Raw genomic sequence first — 26,422 nt, 5'->3', positions numbered from 1 at the left:
ACAAGGGAGTATTAATTGCTGTATTGCATGTGAAAACTTATGGTCCGACACTGTTTTGAGAATACAAGCAGATTTTTACATGACATGATTAAATATCGAGGTAAAAAAACACAGATATGGCATCAATTTGGATCAGTCATTATACAAATAGGGCCTAACGACACCAAGCGATTTTGACAGAATCGTCTATGAAAACATATCCCCCCGGCCTCCACATCTTTGAAAGAACAAATCATCTGACAGTTACTTAAAGTCCAGCTTGATTTTAGACTGAGTGCATATCGTTTCCATGGAAATCATGAAAAAAATAAATGACAAAAATCTGCAAATAGCAAAAGGCACCACTTTGGCATCTGCCTCACATATCTGCCAAGTTTTGCTGAAAGATATTAAGAAGTTTTCCAGTTGTGCTCCGGAAATGAAACCCATCCCTTCCTTTTTGAGACTAAGTCTGAATCATTTCCATGGAAACCGAGAAAATAATAAATCACAAATATCTGCAAATAGCAAAAGGCACCACTTTGGGATCTGCCTCACATATCTGCCAAGTTTTGCTGAAAGATATAGAGAAGTTTTTGAGTTGTGCTCCGGAAACGAAGCCCACCCCTCACTTTTGGGACTAAGTCCGAATTGTTTCCAAGGAAACCGGGAAAAATAAAAATGCCAAAAATCTGCAAATAGCAAAAGGCACAACTTTAGGATGTGTTTGATATATCTACCAAGTTTTGTTGAAAAATATTATACGGTTTTTGAGTTGTGCTCCGGAAACGAAAGCAATCCTTACTTTTTGAGACTAAGTCCAAAATGTTTCCATGGAAACCAAGAAAAAGAAAAATGTCCAAAATCTGCAAATAGCAAAATGCACCACTTAAGGTTCTGTTTCATACATCTACGAAGTTTTGTTGAAAAATACTGAACGGTTCTTGAGTTATGCTCCGGAAACGAAGCCCACCCCTCACTTTTGCAACTAAGTCCGAATCTTTTCCCTGGAAACTGGGAAAAGTAAAAATGCTAAAAATCTGTAAGTAGCAAAAGGCACCACTTAAGGTTGTGTTTGATATATCTACAAAGTCTTGTTGAAAAATATTGAATGGTTCTTGAGTTATGCTCCGGAAACCAAGCCCACCCTTCTTTAAGACTAAGTCCAAAACGTTTCCACGGAAACCGAGAAAAATAAAAATGACAATATTCTGTAAATAGCAAAAGGCACCACCTTAGGTTATGTTTGACATATCTACCAATTTTGGTTAAAAAAATATTGAACGGTCTTTGAGTTATGCTCCGGAAACAAAATGATTACGGACGGACGGACAGACGGACGAGGCGACGACTATATCCCACAGCATTACATGCCGGTGGGATAAAAATGTAACAGAACTACCCATTATCTGGCATCTGCTGCCATACGTAGTAGCTACTTTCACTTTACAAGTGTGGGTGCCATGAGCAGTGCAACCCTGTTCTTTTTGAAGAAATTTGGCATAAAAGGTGAGTAACTTGGAGCAAATTATTTCTCACATCCTTCAAGTTTGTCATGTAAGGCTTCTGCGGAATGGTTAACGAAGAAAATGTTTAAATAACATGTAATCTGTCACATGCACGTAAATTGAACTGAGCGTCAAACAGTATTAGGGAGCTTCCATTATTATAATTTTCATTTCAAATGTAATATTTGTATTTCCCATAACATTCAGTTCTATAACAGAAATATTGTGACTGGAAAGACCATTGGAATATTGTTACTGGACTCATAATATCTTAATGCACGTCACATTTGTTGCTTGATTACCATGAATTTGTGCTTTGTGCATGTCCCAGTGATATTAAATATTTTAACATTGGTATTTATGCTGTGTTATGTTAATAGTGATGGTCCAATTAATTGAAATAATCAAAGATTGGTCGCAATGACAAAACGACCAAGCAATCGATCACGTTTTGTAATAATCGAACACAAACAAACAATTTTGGAACACTTGTTTGCATTAACAATATTTATCACAAGGTTGTTTTTGAATGTTACGTTTCATAAGCACTACAACCTCTTTCCAAGTCGTGATTATATTTATCTTGAAGACTCCAGAAATTTACGTTCCTAACATACTAGTCATCCTTTAAAGATGTGAAATTTGCCCAAAAAAATGAATGAACTGCATATGTTTATCATTATTTTTGGTGCATTACAAACATAACCATGACAATTTGATAAATGACACTAACCAAATATTTTCGATGATTGATCGGTTGTTATGAACCAATCATCAATTATGAGATTTTAACCAATTCCCAACTCTATATATTAACAACATCATGTTAATTTGTTTCAGAAATTTCACATGAAATTCGTTACGGGAAGGAGCTCTGTTGTTAAAGGACAGACAAAAATGTTCAAAATAAAGTGTTTGTGAATGTATTCTACTGACAGTGATATTTTTAATACGGTAACCTGTTAGTTAGGTATTTTGAAAGGAAATACTTTATTGATAAAATGATTTTTCATTTTATAAGAAAACCATATCAATGCAAGTGTCACATCAATAATGTTACTGGAAGGACTCTGTAAACTTAACTATGAGCTGTGTGAACATTATAATTGATAAGGGTATTCTATTTTATCATCCAAAACTGTGTTCCACAGGAGATATCGCTTGTGTGAGATCAAACGATATCTCCTAGGAGATATCGTTTTGACAGTAGATTTTGTACAATGCCCTGACAATGCTATGACGTCATGTACTTGATGACGTCATAATGCTATGACATCGCTGCACTGCAAGTCTAATGGCAGTACCATGTTCAGAGATGTACATTTTTCATTGAAAATTAATGAAGAGTGATTTTGGATGATAAATAGAACCTCACCCTCGTGTCTTCTGATATCAAATATATCAACACTCGTTGATAAAAGTAAAAATATCCTCGGCAAGCCTCGGATATTTGTAACTTTATCAACTCGTGTTGATATAATTGATATCAGAAGACACTTGGGTGAGATTCTCTATAGATTAATATTGGTTCAGAAAATATAGTTATTAACATATGTTTGCTCTGAGCAAACATATGTTAATAACTATATTTTCATCTTCCAGATAAACCCTGTATGATTTTCCATTTAAATAGAAATCTTTAGCAGTTCAAGTATCACATCAATGTTGTTACTGTACTCATTAACATTATATTAACTCAGTGACATCTTTCTATCTGTACTGTAAGATTTTAAGAAATGTCTCTTTTTTATGCCATGTAAGTACTAAGCAAGATTTTGGTTTGACTTAAACTTGAGAGAAATTGATATTTTGAAGTTTTGTACAAACCAATGTTCATTATTTTAGTTTAGTCGTCAGAGTTATATTTTGATATCATTCCTGTAACAATTTGGTGTCCTTCCTGTAAACTCTGACTTAGAGCATTTGCAATACAAATATGGTTTGTGGCAAGCAGCGATTTTTTATTTGTAATTTGTACACAAAGACAATTCCCTTGTTCATTTAAACAAGAAGACAAAGTCATCAATATCCCCCTCAATGGCAAAATACTCTTCATGATTATGTCTACGAGTTATGATTATGTCAAATATTTAGGTGTGTATATAGAAAAGTTGAAGGAGAGTATTGAAAGGCTTTTAAAGTTCTGCTCCTGAAAGGAGCACTATCACCAATTTCAGTCTATGTCAAACTTGTTGCCATGGAAATGCCAAAACTATTTTATTCAGAAATCCAAAACTACCAAAAGGCATCAGTACACCACCAGATCTATGTATGTGCCAAGTTTGGTGAAGAAACATTGAACGGTTTTAGAGTTCTGCTCCAGAAAAGTGCACTACCTCAAATTTCTGTTTTAGTCAAACTTGTTGCCAAGGAAATGCCAAAAATATTTTATTCAGAATTCCAAAACTACCAAAAAGGAACCAGTACACCACCAGACCAATCTTTGTGTCAAGTTTGGTGAAGAAATAGTGAATGGTTTTAGAGTTCAGCTCCGGAAAAGAGCACAACCACCAATTTCATGTCATAAACATAGTATTAAACTTCTTTTTTAATTTCTCTCACAACGTTTCGAGACCATTCCAGGTCCCTTCATCAGGTGAACTGGCAGTTAGGACTATGACGTCGTCACTATGACGTCATAACTGAGTTATGACGTCACAATGCAAGTGACATCACAGTACACTAGGGAGAGTACTGTATAAGTGAGTTTGAAGAGTTAATTACATAATGATGAAATTCATGCTAATACACAACAACTGCTAATAACACAAAAGTTCCTTGATAGCAGGCTTTCCAAAAAGAATAGTAGACTCGTTTTTTCTTGTATCTAAAGTTCATCAAAAGTTAATCAAGAGGCAGGTATACACCTTGATCACGATTAATTGCTGGTTTATGTCTCCTTATCTCGACAGCTTCCTGTAGTTTTCTCCGACGCCAGTCATTGTTATTTCTCAAATCACCCTAATATCGCTCCACATGATTACATGACTTTGGGTTATTTGCCTTGTGTCTCGATATAGCTGACTTATCATTTTGTTTGCATACTGATGACTTGTGTTCAGCAACCCGGTGTTAATGGGCCTGAGAGTCTCACCAATATATTGATCACCACAGCTGCATGGTATTTGGTATACACATCCTCTAGGGTTGGGGCTTCCATTACTAGATCCTCTTCCATTTGCCCGAGGAGTGTCTTAATTGCTGTACCGCTAGAGAAAGTTACATCAAAGCCCGCTTTGCTCTTGATTAGTCGGGCTATCTGATGGCTGACTGGTCCCACGTGAGGGTATTGTGATCCTGATCGGGATGGTTCAGGCTTGAGTGCCGGGTTCTGATGGTTCAAAGCGCTTTTGGTGATAGTCCTGGAGACAAGACGGGCTGGGTAGCCATTGAGGACAGTAAAGGTTCTCTTGAGGTAATCAATTTCACTGTTTAAATTATCTGGGTGACAGATCGACTTGGCTCTTCTAGTGAGAGTAGCAATAATTGCTTGTTTGATCTGTTGGGTGGTGACAGGAGTTGTAATTGATATACTGATCCGTGTGAGTTGGCTTCCTGTACACAGAAGTAGACGAGACCTTTGTCTGTAGATTGGAGGGCAACATCTAGGAAGGAAGTTGCCCGGTTCTGCTCAGTCTCCATTGTAAACTTTATCCTCGGATGCTGGTTGTTGAGGTGCTGCAGTAGCTGTGCTGGGTCATCTTCCTTGTCTATGGTAGTGAACGTATCATCTACTTTGCGATACCAGCACAAAGGTTGAAAGTGGGTGCTGTGGAGAGAGCAGATTCTTCAAAGGAACGTCATAACTGAGTTATGGCGTCACAATGCAAGTGACATCACAGTACACTAGGGAGAGTACTGTATAAGTGAGTTTGAAGAGTTAATTACATAATGATGAAATTCATGCTAATACACAACAACTGCTAATAACACAAAAGTTCCTTGATAGCAGGCTTTCCAAAAAGAATAGTAGACTCGTTTTTTCTTGTATCTAAAGTTCATCAAAAGTTAATCAAGAGGTCCCATGCTCTTGGCAGGTATACACCTTGATCACGATTAATTGCTGGTTTATGTCTCCTTATCTCGACAGCTTCCTGTAGTTTTCTCCGGCGCCAGTCATTGTTATTTCTCGAATCACCCTAATATCGTTCCACATGATTACATGACTTGGGTTATTTGCCTTGTGCTCGATATAGCTGACTTATCATTTTGTTTGCATACTGATGACTTGTGTTCAGCAACCCGGTGTTAATGGGCCTGAGAGTCTCACCAATATATTGATCACCACAGCTGCATGGTATTTGGTATACACATCCTCTAGGGTTGGGGCTTCCATTACTAGATCCTCTTCCATTTGCCCGAGGAGTGTCTTAATTGCTGTACCGCTAGAAGTTACATCAAAGCCCGCTTTGCTCTTGATTAGTCGGGCTATCTGATGGCTGACTGGTCCCCGCGTAGGGTATTGTGATCCTGATGGGGATGGTTCAGGCTTGGTAGCGGTTCTGATGGTTCAAGCGTTTGGTGATAGTCCTGGAGACAAGGCGGGCTGGGTAGCCATTGAGGACAGTAAAGGTTCTCTTGAGGTAATCAATTTCACTGTTTAAATTATCTGGGTGACAGATCGACTTGGCTCTTCTAGTGAGAGTAGCAATAATTGCTTGTTTGATCTGTTGGTGGTGACAGGAGTTGTAATTGATATACTGATCCGTGTGAGTTGGCTTCCTGTACACAGAAGTGGCGACCTTTGTCTGTAGATTGGAGGGCAACATCTAGGAAAGGAAGTTGCGGTTCTGCTCAGTCTCCATTGTAAACTTTATCCTCGGATGCTGGTTGTTGAGGTGCTGCAGTAGCTGTGCTGGGTCATCTTCCTTGTCTATGGTAGTGAACGCATTATCATCTACTTTCGCGATACCAGCACAAAGGTTGAAAGGTGCTGTGGAGAGAGCAGATTCTTCAAAGGAAGTCATATATATTTCAGTGATAGCGGTGACAATGGTGAGCCCATAGGCAGGAGCCATGTATCTGTCTATATATCTTGTCATTAAATGTGAAATAAGAGAAATCAAAACAAGTTGTAGCGAGGTTAATGATGCTATTTATCGTGGAGACTGGTATCAAGTTCTTTGATTCGAGTCTGGAGCTTGTTCGAGAGAATTTCCAGGGCTTCTTGCAAAGGGATGTTAGTGAATAGGTCAACTACATCATAGCTGACCATGATACCGAAAGTTGATCTTCTTTCAACTTGCTTATAAAGGCCGATGAATCGCTGATGAATGCCTTCCCATCTTTACCTAAGGGTGCCAGGATGCGAGAGAGGTGCTGCGCAGTGCTGTAAAGACAGATCCTCGTGAACAGACAAGTACCCTGGCTTTTGGTGGGTTCTTGTGTATTTTTATGGTTGCTCTCCCATATGGAGCTTGAGAGTTGATGGGATTGAGCTTATTAAAGACAATATCGTTTATCTCTCTGTTTTGCGTGAAGATCCTTGAGGGTCTTCTTATGCTCACGCTGTTTTGCAGTGGGGTCTTTGCATGATGATGAGATAGGTTGAAGTATCAGAAAGGCTGTTGTTTATGAGCTGTTCATCACAAAAAGACCCCACTGCAAAACTTGAGCGTGGAGCATAAGAAGACCCTCAAGGATCTTCACGAAAACAGAGAGATAAACGATATTGTCTTTAATAAGCTCAATCCCATCAACTCTCAAGCTCCATATGGGAGAGCAACCATAAAAATACACAAGAACCCACCAAAAGCCAGGGTACTTGTCTGTTCACGAGGATCTGTCTTTTACAGCACTGCGCAGCACCTCTCACGCATCCTGGCACCCTTAGGTAAAGATGGGAAGGCATTCATCAGCGATTCATCGGCCTTTATAAGCAAGTTGAAAGAAGATCAACTTTCCGGTATCATGGTCAGCTATGATGTAGTTGACCTATTCACTAACATCCCTTTGCAAGAAGCCCTGGAAATTCTCCGGAACAAGCTCCAGACTCGAATCAAAGAACTCGCTACAACTTGTTTTGATTTCTCTTATTTCACATTTAATGACAAGATATATAGACAGATACATGGCCTGCCTATGGGCTCACCATTGTCACCGTTTATCACTGAAATATATATGACTTCCTTTGAAGAATCTGCTCTCTCCACAGCACCCTTTCAACCTTTGTGCTGGTATCGCAAAGTAGATGATACGTTCACTACCATAGACAAGGAAGATGACCCAGCACAGCTACTGCAGCACCTCAACAACCAGCATCCGAGGATAAAGTTTACAATGGAGACTGAGCAGAACCGGCAACTTCCTTTCCTAGAAGTTGCCCTCCAATCTACAGACAAAGGTCTCGCCACTTCTGTGTACAGGAAGCCAACTCACACGGATCAGTATATCAATTACAACTCCTGTCACCACCCACAGATCAAACAAGCAAGCAATTATTGCTACTCTCACTAGAAGAGCCAAGTCGATCTGTCACCCAGATAATTTAAACAGTGAAATTGATTACCTCAAGAGAACCTTTACTGTCCTCAATGGCTACCCAGCCCGCCTTGTCTCCAGGACTATCACCAAAACGCTTTGAACCATCAGAACCGCAAGCTACCAAGCCTGAACCATCCCCGATCAGGATCACAATACCCTACGTGGGACCAGTCAGCCATCAGATAGCCCGACTAATCAAGAGCAAAGCGGCTTTGATGTAACTTTCTAGCGGTACAGCAATTAAGACACCCTCCGGCAAATGGAAGAGGATCTAGTAATGGAAGCCCCAACCCTAGAGGATGTGTATACCAAATACCATGCAGCTGTGGTGATCAATATATTGGTGAGACTCTCAGGCCCATTAACACCCGGTTGCTGAACACAAGTCATCAGTATGAAAAAAATGATAAGTCAGCTATATCGAGCACAAGGCAAATAACCCAAGTCATGTAATCATGTGGAACGATATTAGGGTGATTTCGAAAAATAACAATGACTGGCGCCGGAGAAAACTACAGGAAGCTGTCGAGATAAGGAGACATAAACCAGCAATTAATCGTGATCAAGGTGTATACCTGCCAAGTGCATGGGACCTCTTGATTAACTTTTTTGATGAACTTTAGATACAAGAAAAACGAAGTCTACTATTCTTTTGGAAAGCCTGCTATCAAGGAACTTTTGTGTTATTAGCAGTTGTTGTGTATTAGCATGAATTTCATCATTATGTAATTAACTCTTCAAACTCACTTATACAGTACTCTCCCTAGTGTACTGTGATGTCACTTGCATTGTGACGTCATAACTCAGTTATGACGTCATAGTGACGACGTCATAGTCCTAACTGCCAGTTCACCTGATGAAGGGACCTGGAATGGTCTCGAAACGTTATGAGAGAAATTAAAAAAGAAGTTTAATCCATAAAAATATCTTGGACATCAATGTACAACTTCTAAATGCCACTGAAAGACATAAACATAGTAGATGTGATATTGGTATCTTCATCATGATATCCGGAAGTAGGCCATATTTAAAGTTAGCGAAGTCTCGCTAAGCGAGATCTCGCGAGGCAAACTACCCATAAACCCTTCTTCATCATGGCCTCAATGTAAATAGACACGTGAGCCGGCCGTTCCGTAAGTTTTCATCGTTTTCATTTGCATAGATTGGTATGAATAACAACTCATCCATCAAAGGGTCCATACAGGACCCAGATGGTATATCTAAGCAGAAAAATGTGCCCGAAGAGGCGCATAAATCTGCAGCTGATGATATGTCGAAAAACCACGTGGATGGTTTGGGCAAGTCCCATCAACCCCAACCACCAGGGTCGGGCAACAAGCGAGACTTGGGGTTGGATAGCCACTCAAAACAGCACAAACGTGCTCGAATTTACGCATGGGTGGCTTCTGCTTCTGACTTTGAGTCAGATTCAGAATCAGAATCTTCCCCCTCGAGCGATGTAAGCTCAGACGAACCATACGTTGAGTCTGCTACGAATCAATGTGGGGATAAAGGGGTCGTTCCGACTAAACCGGTAGTCAATAAGACAGGAACAATAGAGACTTTCGATGATTACTCCCCTTCTCGTTAGCTGACGCTAAAGACCCATCAGAATGGTGTCTCCCGCATCATCTCTCACGACAGACTCAGAGAAATTTCTGTCTTCTGCCAGGATTCCAAACTGGAGGAAAATATTCTAGAGGATCTTCCTGTCCCTTCAGAGGAATGTCTACAGACACCTTCTCTGGATCCATATCTAGACGACATCTTTGAGGCAAACGGAAAGTGGTTTGAGAAAAAGGTTGACCAATCCGTTCAATTTTTTCAAAAGCGGATTCTGAATTCCATAGGGCCTCCATGTTACCTGTGGTATAACCTTGATAAGATCTGCAGAGGTGAATCCCCCGCCGATTTAGATATTTTTGAGCTGTTGGAATTGGTAGAGAAAACTACCTGTCTTTTCGGTCAGGCCAATGTCTCCATGAATTACAACAGAAGGCTAAACATTCTGGCTAAACTTTCTAAGGATGTCAAGAAGGCTAAACACCTCATTCTCAAGCATGACACAGCTTTGTCAGAGGATAAGGGCAGACTTTTTGGGGATGCCTTTTATGACATCATGCTGAAGGAGGTCAAACGTAAGACCAAAGCAACAAGAAGACAAAGTCATCCAGAAAGGAGCACTATCACCAATTTCAGTCTATGTCAAACTTGTTGCCATGGAAATGCCAAAAGTATTTTATTCAGAATTCCAAAACTACCAAAAGGCACCAGTACACCACCAGATCCATGTATGTGCCAAGTTTGGTGAAGAAATATTGAATGGTTTTAGAGTTCTGATCCGGAAAAGAGCACCCATCTCTTCTCAGCTAATGGCTCTTAGTCATCTGAGATGAGATGTTGAAGCACGATCGATAAATCCAAAGCTGGAGGCCGGAATTTCTTGGTCTGATCAGCCAACTAGTAGGAGCACAGAAGAGACTGAAGTTCAAACACTGTGGAAATCTTGATGCCAGTAGAGGTGGATATCACTGTGTTGAGAGAAGCCAAATAAGTGGTAAGAGTTTACCAGTTGAGATTCGAAAGAATGCAGATGCTCAAGGCAGTCGGCGACAACCTGAGCTGAAGCTGTAGTTGGAGATGGTACTTTGCAATATCGTTCAAACTTCTTCCATTTATCACCGCAAGGGGTCGGTGGGTGGGTGGGTGGGTGGGTGTGTGTGTGTGTGTGTGTGTGTGTGTGTGTTTTCACAGTTCAGGTGAGATCTTTTGCTGTTTTTAGGGAACATAATACAGCAGGTTTCCACTATATCTTGGGTAAGGGAGAGATCAGTATCAGTATAAGTTAGGACAATAAACACTAAGTTCTTTAACAATAATCAGTTACAACAAATAACTTGGACAAGTTGCAAACTCTTATCAGATAAGTCATCTGTTTACACTTATTACATATAAAAATAGTAATCAAAACTATTTTGAGAGCATATACTTACGCCGAAAGAACACAACTGAAAACACAATTCCAAGGCCAAGACCACTTGCTGAAAAAAAGAATAAAACATACTGGATCAACTGATTGCAAAACCTAAAAATACTGCCAAGGCACTGTAGCTCATAAGGTTAAAATATCAGCCAAAACCACCTCTAAAATAATTGCTGTCCACATTGACATACAAAAATTGTCCTCATAAAAATGTAATTTTTCAAGTAAAATTGATATTTTTATACTTATCCTGACTCATGATCTTTTGCATATCTCCCTTTTCCTTGCGAATGGTAGTGGAACACTTGAATCCCTTGAAGTTCCCGAAGCGGACATAAAAATACACTCACCAATGAGTTACCTCCCTTTTCCCGCGTAACCAGTCATGTGACCAGCCTTATTTGTAACTCTCTCCTGATTTTTCTGCCCAAGCACCTGGATTTGCTGTGCAATCCGAAGTGTCTCCAGCGGGGAGGTCGGGAGGGCTTGACCTCATGAGTCAGGATAAGTATAAAAATATCAATTTTACTTGACAAATTACATATTTTTGCTTATCCTGACTCATGATCTTTTGCTTATAGAATCCGACGGGATTGGTGGTGGGTCAGGCCACTTCCTGGATTCATCAGCTGTCCTTAGCTGTATCCCCCCCATGGGAACAGCGTAGCGGCATTTCCGAGATCCTATTCTTCCAACTTCCGTTATAACTCGGGGGGGACCACTTCTTGTCTTACTTCCATCTCAGACAAGTTGAATCATCTTGATTCATGTGGCTTCAGATAAACTAGTATCTTCTTATTACTAGATATCTTATAACAACCCATAGATTATGCTAAGATCTTTCTCATAAATGAGTTGTGACCCCTTCATGTACAAGTAAGATCTTTACCCGTACAGGATCTTTAATCACTCATGCTAGTCTGTCCTATACTGTGCGCATGGACTTTCAAACTAATACTTTTCTTTAGTAAAATTTATCAACAAGTAAACGTGATAAAGGGTGAGATTTTCCAACTCAGCGCGCCTTTGTGGAGCCGTTAGTAGCTGTGCTACAATGAGAGGCCCAAATTGGTGAATGCCTGAGACATCTTCAGTGTCTCAGAGGTAGTGGTTGGCAAACACTGTGTCCGACTCCTAAAAGCAGCCCTCCATAATTGCTGATATAGAGCAATTTCCATGCAGAGCTAGTGTTGACGCCAATGCTCTGACTTCGTGTGGGTTGGAAGCTCTTGGAGGTTCTAGTCCTGCTGCTTTATAGGCTCTCAATATGACGGCTCTCATCAAGAACGATGTCGTTCTTGAGACTTCTGCTGATGTCTCTGTGGATAATGGGATGAACAGGCACTTGAATTTTCGTCTCCTTGTCTTAGTCTTTGAAGATATATCTTCAGGGCTCTGACCGGGACACAAGGATAGGTCCTCTATATCCTCTGGTCCGAGGATTGTAGATAGCACTGGTACGTAGAACTGTCTATCTGCCTGACCAGGTAGTTGGTTCTTGGCAATGAAGTCCCATCTAAGTCCTAGATGAACTGCAGCATGTTGCCCCGTGTCGAATCTGGTTCAACCAATGTCCAGTGCATGTATCTCTGATATTCGAGCTGCAGTGGCTAGCGCAAGCAGGAACAGAGTCTTCTGTGTCAGCAGCTCGAGTGTAGTCTGGTCTAGAGGTTCGTAGGCATCACTTGTAAGATGAAGTAGAATTACATTCAGATCCCAGGCTGGAGCTCTGAACTTCTTTTGCTGGTCCTCCAGTTTAAAAGATCTCAGCAGAGCAAGTAATTCTGGTACTCTCGTCAACTTGATGCCTATCTTCATGGTTATCACTGTACTGATGGCGGCGAGGTATGTAGATAATGTCGAACCTTTCAGATGTCTGGTCTGTCTAAGAAGACACGGGTATTCCGCCACTGGAGGATGAGTAGCTTTCATTGTAATGAAGTCTTTCCGCCTTGCATAAGTCTCAAACTTCAGCCACCTGTCATCATACATGTTACGAGTAGATCTGCGTAACGTTAACGTTCCTGCTTTGGCGGAGTATCCTCTTTTCTTCAAACATGTTTTGATACGGTCCACACGTGTAGCTGGAACAGTGTTGGGTTCCTGTGGACTTGCTTGGTGTGCGGATGTATGAGTAGGTTTGACCAATCTGGTAACTTGATTGTTGGACTTCCGAGATCTTCTAGTATTAGGTCTAAGAACCATACTCTCGCTGGCCAGTATGGCGCGACCAAGGTCAGTTGTAGCACCTGTGTCTGTTTGATCTTCAACAGTACTTTTGGTAGTAATATCAGTGGTGGAAACGCATAAGCATTTAGTCCTTCCCATGATATGTTCAGTGCATCTGATGCTCAGGGGTTGAGGATCTGGAACGGGTGAGACAAATGTCTGTAGTTGTTTGTTGAACCTCGTGGCAAGGTCTATGCATGGGGATCCTATTTCCCTTATGATGAGCCGAAATGCTTCTGGATGGAGTATCCATTCTGTAGGTGACGGGTGCAGTAGTCAGGAGAGAGCATCTGCAAGCACGTTCTTGGCTCCGGGTATGTGACACGCCTTTATCCAGATGTTTGCCTCCTCCATGATGTCAAACAACTGGAATGTGAGCTGTAGTAGGCTTGGTGATCTTGTAGATCCTTGCCGATTTATAGAGAATGCCACTGTAGAGTGGTCAGTGTGGACCATCAGCATTCTGTTGATCAGTGAGCTGGACCATAGTTGTAAGGCGTTGATCACAGCTTTCATCTCCAGCAGATTGATGTGAAAATGTTGCTCTGTTTGGACCACTTCCTTGATGCAACTTGATTGTTGAGATGTGCACCCCAACCTTGTATCGATGCGTCTACGTAGAGATATGTGTCGAAGGCCGGCTCTTGTAAATAGGTCCCTCCGCAGACCTGTGGGTCCACCAAAGTAGGTACCTCTTAAGATTGTCTGGCAGCAAGATAAGGTCGATGCTGTCCAGATGTTTTGTCAGGAACCTTTGCAGCCGCCTTAGTTGTAATCTTCCTGTGCGAGTCAAGTCCTGCACCGAGGGTAGTAGACCGAGTTGACATTGCCATGTTCATAGTGTTAACGGAGAGATGACTGCTCGTGGAATCATGGCTTGTATCTTGACCCAATGATCTTCTGGGACCACAATTCGATTCTGTGTTGTGATAATTCTTATTCCCAGCAATTGAAGATCTTGCTTGATTCTAACTCCAACTTCATCAGGTTCACTAACCATCCCAGTTGTGAATTGTGAAGTTCAGCTGCTGTCTGAGTTGATTGGCACTTTGAAGAACCTGTATGCCGTCGTCCAGATAACAGGCACTGCATAGACCACGATGCTGCAGATAGGTGCCGATAGGCTTGGTTATTCGTATGAATAATCATAGAGCCGACGATATTCCAAACGGTAAGACGTTCCATTGGAAGTGGTAACCTCTGATTGCAGTGATGATACATCATTCTTCCCCTTATATACGCAGGCGATCTGTGTTGACATTGAAGCGCTGTCTATTTATAGTAAGGCTGGATCCAGTGTAGCATCGCAGGGGACAGGTACTCATACCGACTTTTATCAGTGACAACTCCCAAAATAAACATCGTCTATCCTGCTGTCAAGACTAGACATCTATTAGATTCCCATGATGATAACAGGCCGTAGTTGTATACTGTTTCCAAGGCTGCCGATGAAGTATTCCCCCGTAACACGGGTTTGTTTACAAATCAGAAAACATGCTGTAGCCTGCTCTGTCAGTGGGAGGCGTTGACCAATCAGCTTCAAGCATGACGTCACCGGTGATGTAGCAAGTTGGCCTCCATAAAATCTGATGCAATTAGTTGGTTGAGTAAAAGCGTGCGTAAATCTACACCGCTCATATAAACCTCTTGAATAAGGGTTGCTCCAAGTGTAAAATCTTGTTCAGTGATATAAATCACGTATTCCCATTGTGGATAATATAAGCCAGCATGACGAAGGAGGCTATCGAGACATGTCTGTATGGATCTTGAAGAAATACCGAAGCTGAATCTAGTTGATAGGATATAAAATCCTAATCCCCATGCTGAGTGACGAGTGTTAATAATATCATCTGTACGTCCGTTCAAGGATACTTGTTAACCTTAAGCCCTTTACAAAGGTCGCCTTGAGGTTCTCCAGTACTTAAGATATCGGATTCATAGTTGATATCATATTGGAGTCGAAGTGATCAGCGTATAGGCAGTATGTCTCTGTTGGGTTGGAGTGAGTGAGTGAACGACAATATCCGCAGGCCATCTGCTACCCGGTATAAGACCTCAGCATCCGTATAGATGATGATTCCTTTCATCAAGTAGGTTGTCGTCCGAAACTGAACCTATACAGGTATAAGGTTTGTGCAGGTTGTAGAGTTGTGCAGGCTGTAAACTGTAGAGATCGCACATGTTATAGATCTTTTTGTTGAGTTTTAAACTCTGACAAAACCATCCGTTTTCATCATTGCTTCATTTTATTCAGCTGTATGGTAATAGAGTCGACGTCAACATCCTGCCTGTTGATGTATGGGTTTGTTAACCCTAGGGTTCGCGAACCCTGTAGATGTCTGCGTTGCTGTTATCTGCCTGTAGATCTGAGAGTTCTCGAACCTTGTAGATGTCTGTAGCTTTCTCAAAGCTGTGCGTAGGTTAGAAGGTACCTTGAATATAGGTTCAATCGGAGGAATAGTCACCCAGTCAAAGTCGTCATTACGCATCTTATAAGTGTAGACTTCATCTATATCCTTAGAAGGAGACTCCAAGTTCAAACCATTGGCTATCCAATCTATAACCTCTGAGTCCGGGAAGACGAAGTCTGGTTATTCATCAGTTATCTCCTGATCGGTAGAGCTATGCCTCCGCGAATCATACTTCTGCGAACCTGTATCCCTTCTTGAACCTCCATCATCCTTTCGCGAACTGAAGATTCCTCCCTTTGCGAATGTCTATCTTGAGAGTCCTCTCTTCGCGAACCTCTATCTGTAGATTCATCTCTTCGGGAACCTCTATCTGTAGATTCATCTCTTCGCGAACCTCTGTGATGTGCGAACGTCTGTTGCTAGATGTATCCTTTCGCGAACCTCTGTGATGTGAGCTTTCTCTTCGCAAACGTCTGTCGCTAGATGTATCTCTTCGCGAACGTCTGTGCTGTGAGCCTTCTCTTCCCGAACCTCTGTCTCATGATGAGTGACTTCGCGAACCTCTGTGAGAGATATGAGATCTCGATCTAGAGCGGCTAGGTGTAGGAGATGGATCCTTGGATGTTCTCAAATGTTGAGGGTTCGCAGATGTAGAATGATGAGTAGGCATCTCCAAGATGACAGAGTCGTCCGACTGTGGAGACCTTCGCAAAGGTGTACGTTCACCAACGTAGTCTTGAGATGTAGTTCTCTGAGGAGTAGGTTCGCGCAGGTCTGTAGGTTTGCGCACGATGCCAGTAGATAAAGAGGCTTCGCCGAGCCTTCATTTCTTCCTCGAACCTAAGTTCCATCATGGCCATCATCTGGTTGGTGAATTGTCTCATAATTTCACCCGAATCAAGTTCTGCGTTGATTAAAGCTGCTGTGGTGTAGAAGAAGCGTTCACGAACGCTGATGAGTTGTGTGCCTCGACTTCACTCCTTTGAGAAGTTAGTGGTAGTTCATCAAACAGATGGCCTGCTGTGACCGTTGCAGGAGACGATCTAGTAGTCGTGGAAGTCGATTGAGTCGCTGATCTCGTAGGTACATCGGGTAGAAGTAACGGAGGATCATCAAAAAACGTCTACTTCATGCGGAGATAGTATCTCTTCGTTGAAGGATTTCTGATGCGTTGACTTACTAGGCCGCGTAGATTTACCCTCTGATCTGGTAACAGATGCTTTCTTCTACAACATAGAAGACGACGACGTCTTTTTCTTATCTTGAGTCGGAGACAAGTGCGTTGTAGCCGATCTCTTCTTGGCCCCTGTACCAGCAGACTGCCCCTGCAACATACTCAACATAGCACCAGTATTATGAATTTCAGCAGTAGCAAGCAACATTCGGTTTGCAGGCTGATCTCCTGTTTTATCAGCCGTGGCTTGAGATGACTTCCTCACCCGATCCATGACACATCTATAGATATAAGACAAATATTGATTAAATTGTAGATTTGATAAATGAACACAATAAGTACAGTGCAAGCTGGAGAACATGGTTTTATGCACGAAAGGCATTGGGGGTGAGGATCAGCCACAGTTACCTGTGCCTGCAAACACTGCAAGATTTCATGAAATGTAAACAAAGTTACATAACGATGAAATTATGACACAAACACAAATATTTTTTACAAAAGTTTTACATATAATACATAGTAATTATTGCCAAATCCATACACAGCGTAATTTTGAAGAATAGGACATTTAATGATATAATGCCGTATACAGGACTCCAGTGCTCGCCATACCATCCACTTGGGCGAAAAGGGAGAGAGTGACAAATAAGGCTGGTCAGATGACTGTTTACGTGGAAAAGGGAGGTAACTCGTGGGTGAGTGTATTTTTATGTCCGCTTCGGGAACTTCAAGGGATTCAAGTGTTCCACTACCATTCGCAAGATAAAGGGAGCTAAGCAAAAGATCATGAGTCAGGATAAGAAAAAATAAGGAAGTCTGACAACTGGTTGTCTAGATAACGTACCTTGTGTACCACTCTCACAAGTGTAAATTGGCACTGCTCAAATTGCTGCGAATACACAATTGCCAGAGAGGTTTGCAAAGTATGTGATCCTGACTACCAGTTGTCAGACTTTCATTATCTTGTGGCCATGGTGGTAGAATGGTTGACTAACCCACCAGGCTCCATAAGACTTGATATAGATGAGCTGTCTGTCTTAGCTGCAACCAGTCTCAAGCAGGGCTACCCGATGATAATACACAGACTCATTAGTGTTACCAATAAACGGTGCAGATGGAGGGTTCACACTTATTTTGAAAATTCCAACTGATTAAGATTATTTCTTGGTCATTCTACAACTATCATTATGGGAAGCTGGGTGCAACCATTAGATCGATAGTACAACTACAAAAGCAAGAAATCAGTCCATCTAGAACCAACTGCAATCCCAAGATGTGGATAAAAACAAATAATTAAACAGAATGTGAACATAAATGTATGCAAACATTCTTGCTAAACATGTATGTTCATAAATAACACTAACTGGTTACATTAAAAAACTATTCATAATTCACATGTTTTCACAGCTTGAGACTGTTCAATCTGGATCAGTTAAACTTAAAGAATTAACAAGGCATAACGCTAATTTTTTGTAAAATTTTGTGCGAGCTGTAGAGTGATCTTGCATGAGAAATCCTGCGAGTGCAATGTGCTTTGTTGTCATCTGCTTGCAGTCTATTTCTCCCGCATTCCATGATGGTTCAGAAAAGATATATTCTGTCCTGAGACATTATCCTAGGCTGGCATTTGAATGGCAAATCCTAACGAGGAAGAAGTGTTTTGAAACATTAACAAATCTGAATATGTAAGGTTATTGAGCTTACATTCTATTTACTGTTTCGTGCATCATGGATCTTATAGTGTTTAAAGGTCTAGATGCCAGAGGCAGGATCCTGTGCAGATTGGTTTCCTGCCACTTTCATTTGAAAATAGTAAGAAATGAACCATGTATTTGTTCTAGAAACGTATGAAGTTTGTTTATTTGCTTTCTGGTATGCATTTTTAGACATTATTGCTTGCAAATGATCTGCCTTTGTAAACAAAAACTTATGTTTTAAGAATCAGTAATGTGCTCACAGTGAGCACGTAATATTCACCACTATAACTTTTATCAACTGTTTCCAGGAGATCCGTTCAGAATGAATTACACTGGAAAGGATATCAGACTGACTGTTCACAAACACATCAGAATTTGAGAGGTAAACAGAAAAAAAGGAGCTTCAAGGTGCCAATAGACACTGCAAATGGATTGGATTTTGAGATAAAACATTGGTTAGCAATGAATCTGAGACAACCATATCTATGAGTGGCTATAGGGAGAAGACTGGCACCCTGGATGGCTCAGTCAACCCCTGGAACACATCTGAGTGTTGTGCATTGTGCTTGCTTATTGTTTGAGGGTGTCGGGAACATTGGCATTCCTGGAAGGGAGGATAAATGCACAAATGTATCAAGCAGAGTTGGAAGGGAACAATGACAGTGCTCCCATTCACCATGGACAGTCTGTGAGAGATCATAAACCTCAACAGTCAAATTCATGTGGCCTGCAGTCTCCATTTTTTAACAAGAAGGAAAACATTTGGCTCCACATCAAAAGAAGAGTTTAAAACACTATTTTCACAACATCAACAATACTGAAGATCTGCAAGGAGAGATATAGGAGAATCTTTGTTGACTACATCAAAAACTCAAACATACTCATTCCTGTACCATTTTGAGAGTTTACACTTCCAACATCTCCAATTGCTACATCACCAAATATTTAGTAGGCGGTCTTATTATATATGAAAAATAAATTGCAAAACAAATAATAATGCAACAATAGTACCGCAAGGTGTCACATATGGTCGGTTTACTTATGGTAATTGGGTAAATTTGATAAAAGAGATAGCCAACACATACCCAAGGATCATTAAGGCTTAAGGGGTCCTTGTTGGCACAGGTACTACAGAGATGTACCTCAGGTACGTTTCTGAATACAGATAAGTACCCTAAACAAAGTCAAAATACAGCTAAACTGGGGACAAGGACATATTCCACAACCCACAACCGTATATAGTTCAATTGATTGCGTGGTATTGTGCATCGCAAACCATTTGTTATTGTGTATGCTTGTTTCTTATACAGCAAAATCAAATGCATCTAAAGGCCTGTTTATAAGGCGACATTTGCACATGTGTTTTTTTTGTATATTTGTAAATTTGCTTACATGAGTATATTTGGTCGTATAAACGCAATTACACATATGCAAATTTTACTACCCCAAGCAAAAATACTCCTGGCCTAGACCAGGTGCAAATGTTTTACTACCAGTGAGTAAATGCTTATTTTTTGCTACCCTAAGCAAATCTGGTCGTATAAACGCATAGCAAATTTACTCAGGGGAGTATTTTTCCACTTCGATTTCATAATGGCTATTTTGGTAGTTTCCGCCTAAACTTTACCTTATTGGTCACATATCTGTCAGTTGATGTCTAGCTTCCATTAAAAACAGACACACGAAAATGGCGAACCGGAAAGAAACTTATGGTGCCAAAAGACGCCGGTTCCGCTTGGAATGACGAGGAAACAAAATGCCTATTGGCAATATGGGAAGATAACAGTATAGAGGAATTACTGGAAAACCCCCAAAGCAACAATGTTTGATTGTACAATACTGTCGCGAACGGAAATGGGTGCAAAAGGATTCAACAGGACATCTGACCAATGTAAAGTGAGAATCCATACCTTAAAGAGGACATACAGAGAGTGTAAATCAAACCTGAAGAAAAGTGGAAAGGGAAGGAAACTTTGTAAGTTTTTTGAAGAACTGGACGCCATTCTTGGTACCAGACCAGCCTCGTCGCCTCTGAAGGTTATAGATACATTGACCAAGAAAGTGGAAGATGAAGGAGGGGATTCTTGTGAACCTGATGATACAGCACAGGCAAACACACAGGCTGTTGGTGACAGTTGTGCTGACATTACACCTCTTGCTGATAATGAAACTGAAAGGGATGAAAAGGATGCATCCGACACGGAAAGCAGAAAGAATAAAAGGAATCCACTGAAGGGGAAAATGAAAAGGTGAAAAGCGAGAAGAAAAGAGCTCGGAAGACGAGGATGGAAGTAGCACTGAAATCTGTGATGGATGGATTTAGTGCAGCAAACGAGAGAGCTGATAAGGTCCTTGACCTTGAACGCCAGAAAATAGAACTTGAACGCCAAAAGCTTGATGTCGAGAAAGCCAAGATCGAATCAGATGAAAGACAGAAGCATGAAGAGAGACAGCACCAGTTCAACATGATGAATATGATTATGAGAGCTGTACGGGGGACAGGACAACAGCCCCCACCTGTCCCATACAGCACGGGTCGTACAGCTCAGTATGATGGAGGTGAAACGGTCAGAGGTCCGGGCCCTTCATCACGCTATTCCTCGACAGTCAACCAACAATCTTCAAATGACGATTCTTGGATAACTGATACTGAAGACGGAACAAGTTTCTACAATTTGTAGACTTTATGAATGACACAAGACTATAAATGATACATTCATGATTATTTTAACTATTGCTCAATTCTGTTTTCTCATCAACCGCCATGAAGTTCATTGGCGTTTTGTTTCCATTTCATCCTTCGAGTTAGTTCCAGTTTGTGTCTTGAGACGTTTCCGTTCTGGTGTTTGTCCAGCCATATTCTTAGTGCTGCTGTAATCACAATGTTCATTTGAGCAATCTAGACAGCATCTAGATATAAGCCTTGTAATAATTCATGTTCTCTTATGAATAAAGGATTTTTAGATTTAGTGCACATTTCACTTTTTCCGAAAAGAAGAAAAAGCATGGTTTTCACCCTCTTTTACCAGCTTTGTATAATTACTGAAAGCTCTCGTAATTATCCTTACAGCTTTGAGGATAATGCTGTTGAAACCATGACTTTTCATTCGCCTATAATGTCAAATGTTTGCGTATCTTACCGTTTCGAAAATCATGATCCTGGTTTTGAGGCTATCGAAAGTGTGTATTATAGCTAATGCAAAACGTCATGTCAAATTGTTCTCTGAGGTTATGGTCAATGTGTTGTAATATTGTATTGATGTGTTGACATAAAAGAAAGGATTGCTTACATCTTCACAAAATACTTTAATTTGAATTTTGAAACACGTGTACAAGTGTAAATGTTTACAATAATCACCAATATGAACTATATACATGGTTTACTCAAAGTAAATGTCTTCACAAATGAATAATGTCTTTAAAACACATCGTTGCAGAAAGCCAGCGCGATTTCATCATGCAGAGCTTTCGCACATTAAATCCCTTCGTCGCCCCCATCCTGTACATCCAGTTGGTAGTCATTTTCTTCTTTGGCGTCCCAATCTTCCCTGTAGAGGTCACGTACACTCTCGCAAATGTTGTGGAGGACAACACAGCATGTAATTACCGTGCAGGCAAATTCGACGTCAACGTCCAGCCTCTTCTGCAAATACCGCCAGCGTCCCTTCGCGACCAAACGCGGCGTTTTCAATCGTCATCCTGGCTCGGCCGAAGTCGATAGTTGAAGGTACTCTGAGCTGGAGTGAGGTTAGCTCTGCCAGTGTAGGGCTTCAATAACCATGACTTTAAGGGGTACGCTGCATCACCAAGGAGCACCAAGGGCATCTGTGTATTTCTGATGTTCTTCAACCAGTTTGGTAAGAGAGAACCATCATCACCAAGGAAATAAATGTCTGAGTTCACAAAGACACGGCGTCATGCACTCTGCCTGGCCAGCCAATATTGATGTTTGTAAACATCTGGTTGTGGTCACATACCCCTTGAAGGATAAGAGAATAGAAACCTTTCCTGTTCAGGTAGTCACCCGTGTGAATATTTAGGAGCTATGATAGGGATGTGACTGCCATCTATAGATCCTACACAGTTTGGAAATCCCCAAGCGCTCCTCATAGCCCCTGATAACATCCTTCAATGCGTCTCCTGGGGAACCTGGCGTATTCAGTCAGGAGAAGTTTCATGATGGCTTCACACACTTGATGGACGCCTTGATATATACGGGTTGCCTTCCGACACCAAAAGGTTGGCCACAGTTCTATATTCTGCGGGAGGAAGCCATCCAATAGATTGTTATAACAACCTTTTTCTTCACATCCAATGGTTCCTCAACCGTATTTTCAGAGGGAGAGAGCTCATCGTTTAGTCGAGTGCAGATCAATTCATACGTTTCTCTTCGCATTCTAAAATTTTCTAACCATTCGGCATCAGTGAAATGTTTGCCAACAACTTCCGTATACCAATGACTTGATCTTGGCTTTCTTCTTGAAGTTCGATCATGGGAACATCCCAGTATCAGACCAACACTGATGTAATATGGGAAATGCCTATACCTTCTTCTTATCTCCCGTCTTACTCCATCCATTGCTAGTGCAGAAATAAACTATTATCAAGATTTACTACCGCTTTGCCTAAAGTCCGTATGAACGCATAGCAAATTGCTCACCCTAGCAAATTACACTCCCTATGTAAATTTACTCATGTATGCAAATTTGCACATGTGTATATTTTCGCCGTATAAACAAGCCTTAATACAACAGTGCGACAATTCTGATCAAGAAAATGACACAATGTGGAATGCACCCATCATAGGGTACATTTCTGTAGTGGCCAACAACCACCCCTTCCGCATCATTAGATATTTGAACAGAAATGCATACCATATCCTATTGATTAGTACATATGATCCAAAAGTTGAAAGTTTGAATAAACTTTGCTTTCCCTAACCACCTGACCCTGATGATGGGATCTGCATGTGGGAGCCCACAGCCAACAGCAGGGCTCCAGATAATTTTTCAACATCAAGAGTATGTACTCCTTATTTTTTCAATATAGGCGTGCTGTAGTGGTGGTCCGATTAATTGAAATAATCGAAGATTGGCTGCAGTGACTAAACGACCAAGCAATCAATCATGTTTTCTCATAATCGAACACAAACAATTCTGGAACACTTGTTTGCATTAACAATATTTTTCACAAAGTTGGTTTTGTCTGTTACATTTCATCACCACTACAAGCTCGTTCCAAGTCATGACTGAATTTATCTTAAAAAACTCCAAGCAATTAATGTTCCTAACCTACTAGTCATCCTTTAAGGATGTGAAATTTGCAAATGCATTTTGTGCAATTTGCAAAAACACCAAAGAACTACATGTTTTTTTCTTTATTATTTTGTCCACGAACAAAAATAATCAGGAAAATTTCATAAATGACGCTAACCAATTATTTTCGATGATTGATCGGTTGTAATGAGCCAATCATCAATTATGAGATTTTAACCAATTCCCAGCACTAGAGTGCTGGAAAAACTTAAAGAGTACATTTACAGCACTGAATGGAATTTAATGGTGTATCAGTAATCTTGTGTTTCGTTTCATATATGCACCACAACATTGTTACTCTTGGGTAAACAGGTCAATAAACAATAAAACAATACTTGTTCATATAAATACGTCTGATAATGATTCAAAGACTGTACACTATTGCTGTGGTGCGTATCTGCTACGGTTTCTTAATTATTTACTTCCGTATCGTGCATATTATTTATCCGTACATACGCCGATATGGCCCTTATCTGGAGCCCTGCAACAGCCTGACCTATAAAAGCATGTAACTAAAAACAGCCTCTAATGACTGATAGTCAATGCTTCGTGTTTAGGCTGCTATCTTTTTTAGGTTAGTGGCATGTTTTACAAATGTTGATACGATGATCGAGACAACCAACTTTCTGGTCTGAAGTGTCCAAAAAACCCACAACATAACCAAAAATAGTGTACCCTAGCGGTAAAATACCAACTTTTACATTATGTAGATTCTAATGGTACTGGTACATCACCAAAACATCTGTATCATGCGTGTGCAGTTCTGGTCACATACACTTTGGGTATTTTTTCCCGACGGTATTTGACAACAATAAAGGACAGAAAATTCTTCATGTTAAGTAACATAAGTGAACACAATCAATTATTCAAGTTTACTTTATGATATAAATCTACTACATTATTTCACGAATAACATGTGAAATTCTGAAATGCAGATAATTGTTACAGTTAGTTGTGAGAAAACACCTATTTGTACTGCCATGATTCCCTTCCGCCATGCTATATAAAAACATGTTTGCGGCAGTGAACGGGCTGGATTTTTTGTTTCATTAATTTTACGAAGTATGACAGAGTAATTTTGTAAATAGCGCTGAAATATGGTGATAGAAAAAAAACTGTTTGGCAGGCTTTTAGCAATATTCCAGTAATATCACGGCGGGGGACACATAGATGGGCTTCACACATTGTACCCATGTGGGGAATCGAACCTGGGTCTTCGGTGTGAAGAGCGAACGCTTAAACCACTAGGCTACCCCACCACCCCAAATTGTTCAAGGTGAGGTGAGGTGAAATTGGGTTTTACGTCGTGCTTGAGATTATATTTCGCTCATATGACGACGTGCAAGCATGTGTATGTGTATGTGCGGCTGCTTGTACTAGCCCAGACTTAAACTGGTTTTATAGTGCTAGCCCACTGAGATACCATGCCACAGTGAAGCATGAATACCCCACCCAGACACATTATCCTGACTCAGAGCCGACCAGTCCTTATTGTACCCATTAATGCCGAGCGCCAGACTGGGATCAACAAGTACCACATTTTAATATCTTTTGGTATGATGCGGTCGGGGATCGAACCCGCGAACTTCCACTCTCCAGGCGGACGCTATAACCACTACACCACGGAGGCGGTTGAATTGTTTAAGAACGTATGGTGCTTCCAAAAGTTTTTAAATGATTTTGATAGTTTGAAATATAGCTACAGTAGTTGGCCATAAGTGAGTCATCATTAGTGAAATTTCCATAGACTTACATGTTAATTAACTGTTGCAAGAATAATTTTCATAAATTGAGTAGAAGTCATTTTATTTTGATATTTTGCAAAAATCTTGGAAATCATCTTCAGCAACGTGTACATAATTTTCTTTCATCTTTCCGTTGATTAAGCACCATAAGTACAAGTTAATTTTAACCTATTCCATAGACAGACATGTTAAACCTGATTGGTATGTCTAATATATGTTGACGTTTATTGAATGGAAATTATGTGTATGTAGCTGAGATGATTTCCCAGCTGTCAGATAAGCATTGAAAGCAATTCGACCGAAATAAAATATATGACCCCCCCTAAACCCCAAGGAATAACATGCAAGTCTATGAGAATCTCACTAATGATGACTCACTTATGGCCAACTACTGTACACAGACAAGTCAACTTTACGACAGCAGACCTAACTCGGTGAAAATTTTGGTATCTTTTGAGAATAGTCAAAATATGTCACTAGGTGACGACATATGGTGACGTTGTGGCACCGAGAAGTCCGAGTGTGTCCATACCTATCTTAATGCCAGTATCTGAAAGACAGCGATCCCATTTACGTCCGAGTTCGTCCTCTGACCTTGAGTGTGAAGCCATGTTGATAAAGGACCGCGAGTCGACGAAGGGGTACCAGTCAAACCAGACAAGTGCCAAAACGGACTACAACTTTAGTTCAAAACGTCCAGAGCAAGCGCTCTGAGGCAATCAAACCAGTGTACAAAATGGTACAGTCAAAACGGACCATGAGTATCATTTATTACTGTGTACACCGTGAATATCTTTGACACATTGAATATTATTATATCAAACTTGCCATGTGTCATGTGTTTACGCGGATTGCCCAAACGTCGGAATGGGTGGGTGTCGGTGGGGGCTGTAGGTGA

At 40.8% G+C, this 26,422-nt stretch overlaps 1 protein-coding gene across 1 annotated transcript in view; it reads right to left on the bottom strand.

Annotated features, from left to right (window-relative positions):
• The window catches only part of LOC124260807 (MICOS complex subunit Mic10-like), a 41,626-nt gene extending 15,413 nt beyond the window's left edge, over positions 1 to 26,213 (bottom strand). The window contains exons 1-2 of the mRNA XM_046695125.1: positions 26,057 to 26,213; positions 10,964 to 11,011 (exon numbers count right to left, since the gene is read on the bottom strand). Of these exons, the coding sequence (XP_046551081.1) occupies positions 10,964 to 11,011; positions 26,057 to 26,135 (127 nt within the window). The 5' untranslated portion in view covers positions 26,136 to 26,213. The remainder of the gene's footprint in view (positions 1 to 10,963; positions 11,012 to 26,056) is intronic.
• Positions 26,214 to 26,422: the final 209 nt, after the last annotated feature.

Source organism: Haliotis rubra, unplaced genomic scaffold (genome assembly GCF_003918875.1).
Source record: "Haliotis rubra isolate DU_JTF1 unplaced genomic scaffold, ASM391887v1 Scf777, whole genome shotgun sequence".
In the NCBI taxonomy this organism is placed as follows: domain Eukaryota; kingdom Metazoa; phylum Mollusca; class Gastropoda; order Lepetellida; family Haliotidae; genus Haliotis; species Haliotis rubra.
This window is presented reverse-complemented; position numbering and strand designations above follow the sequence as displayed.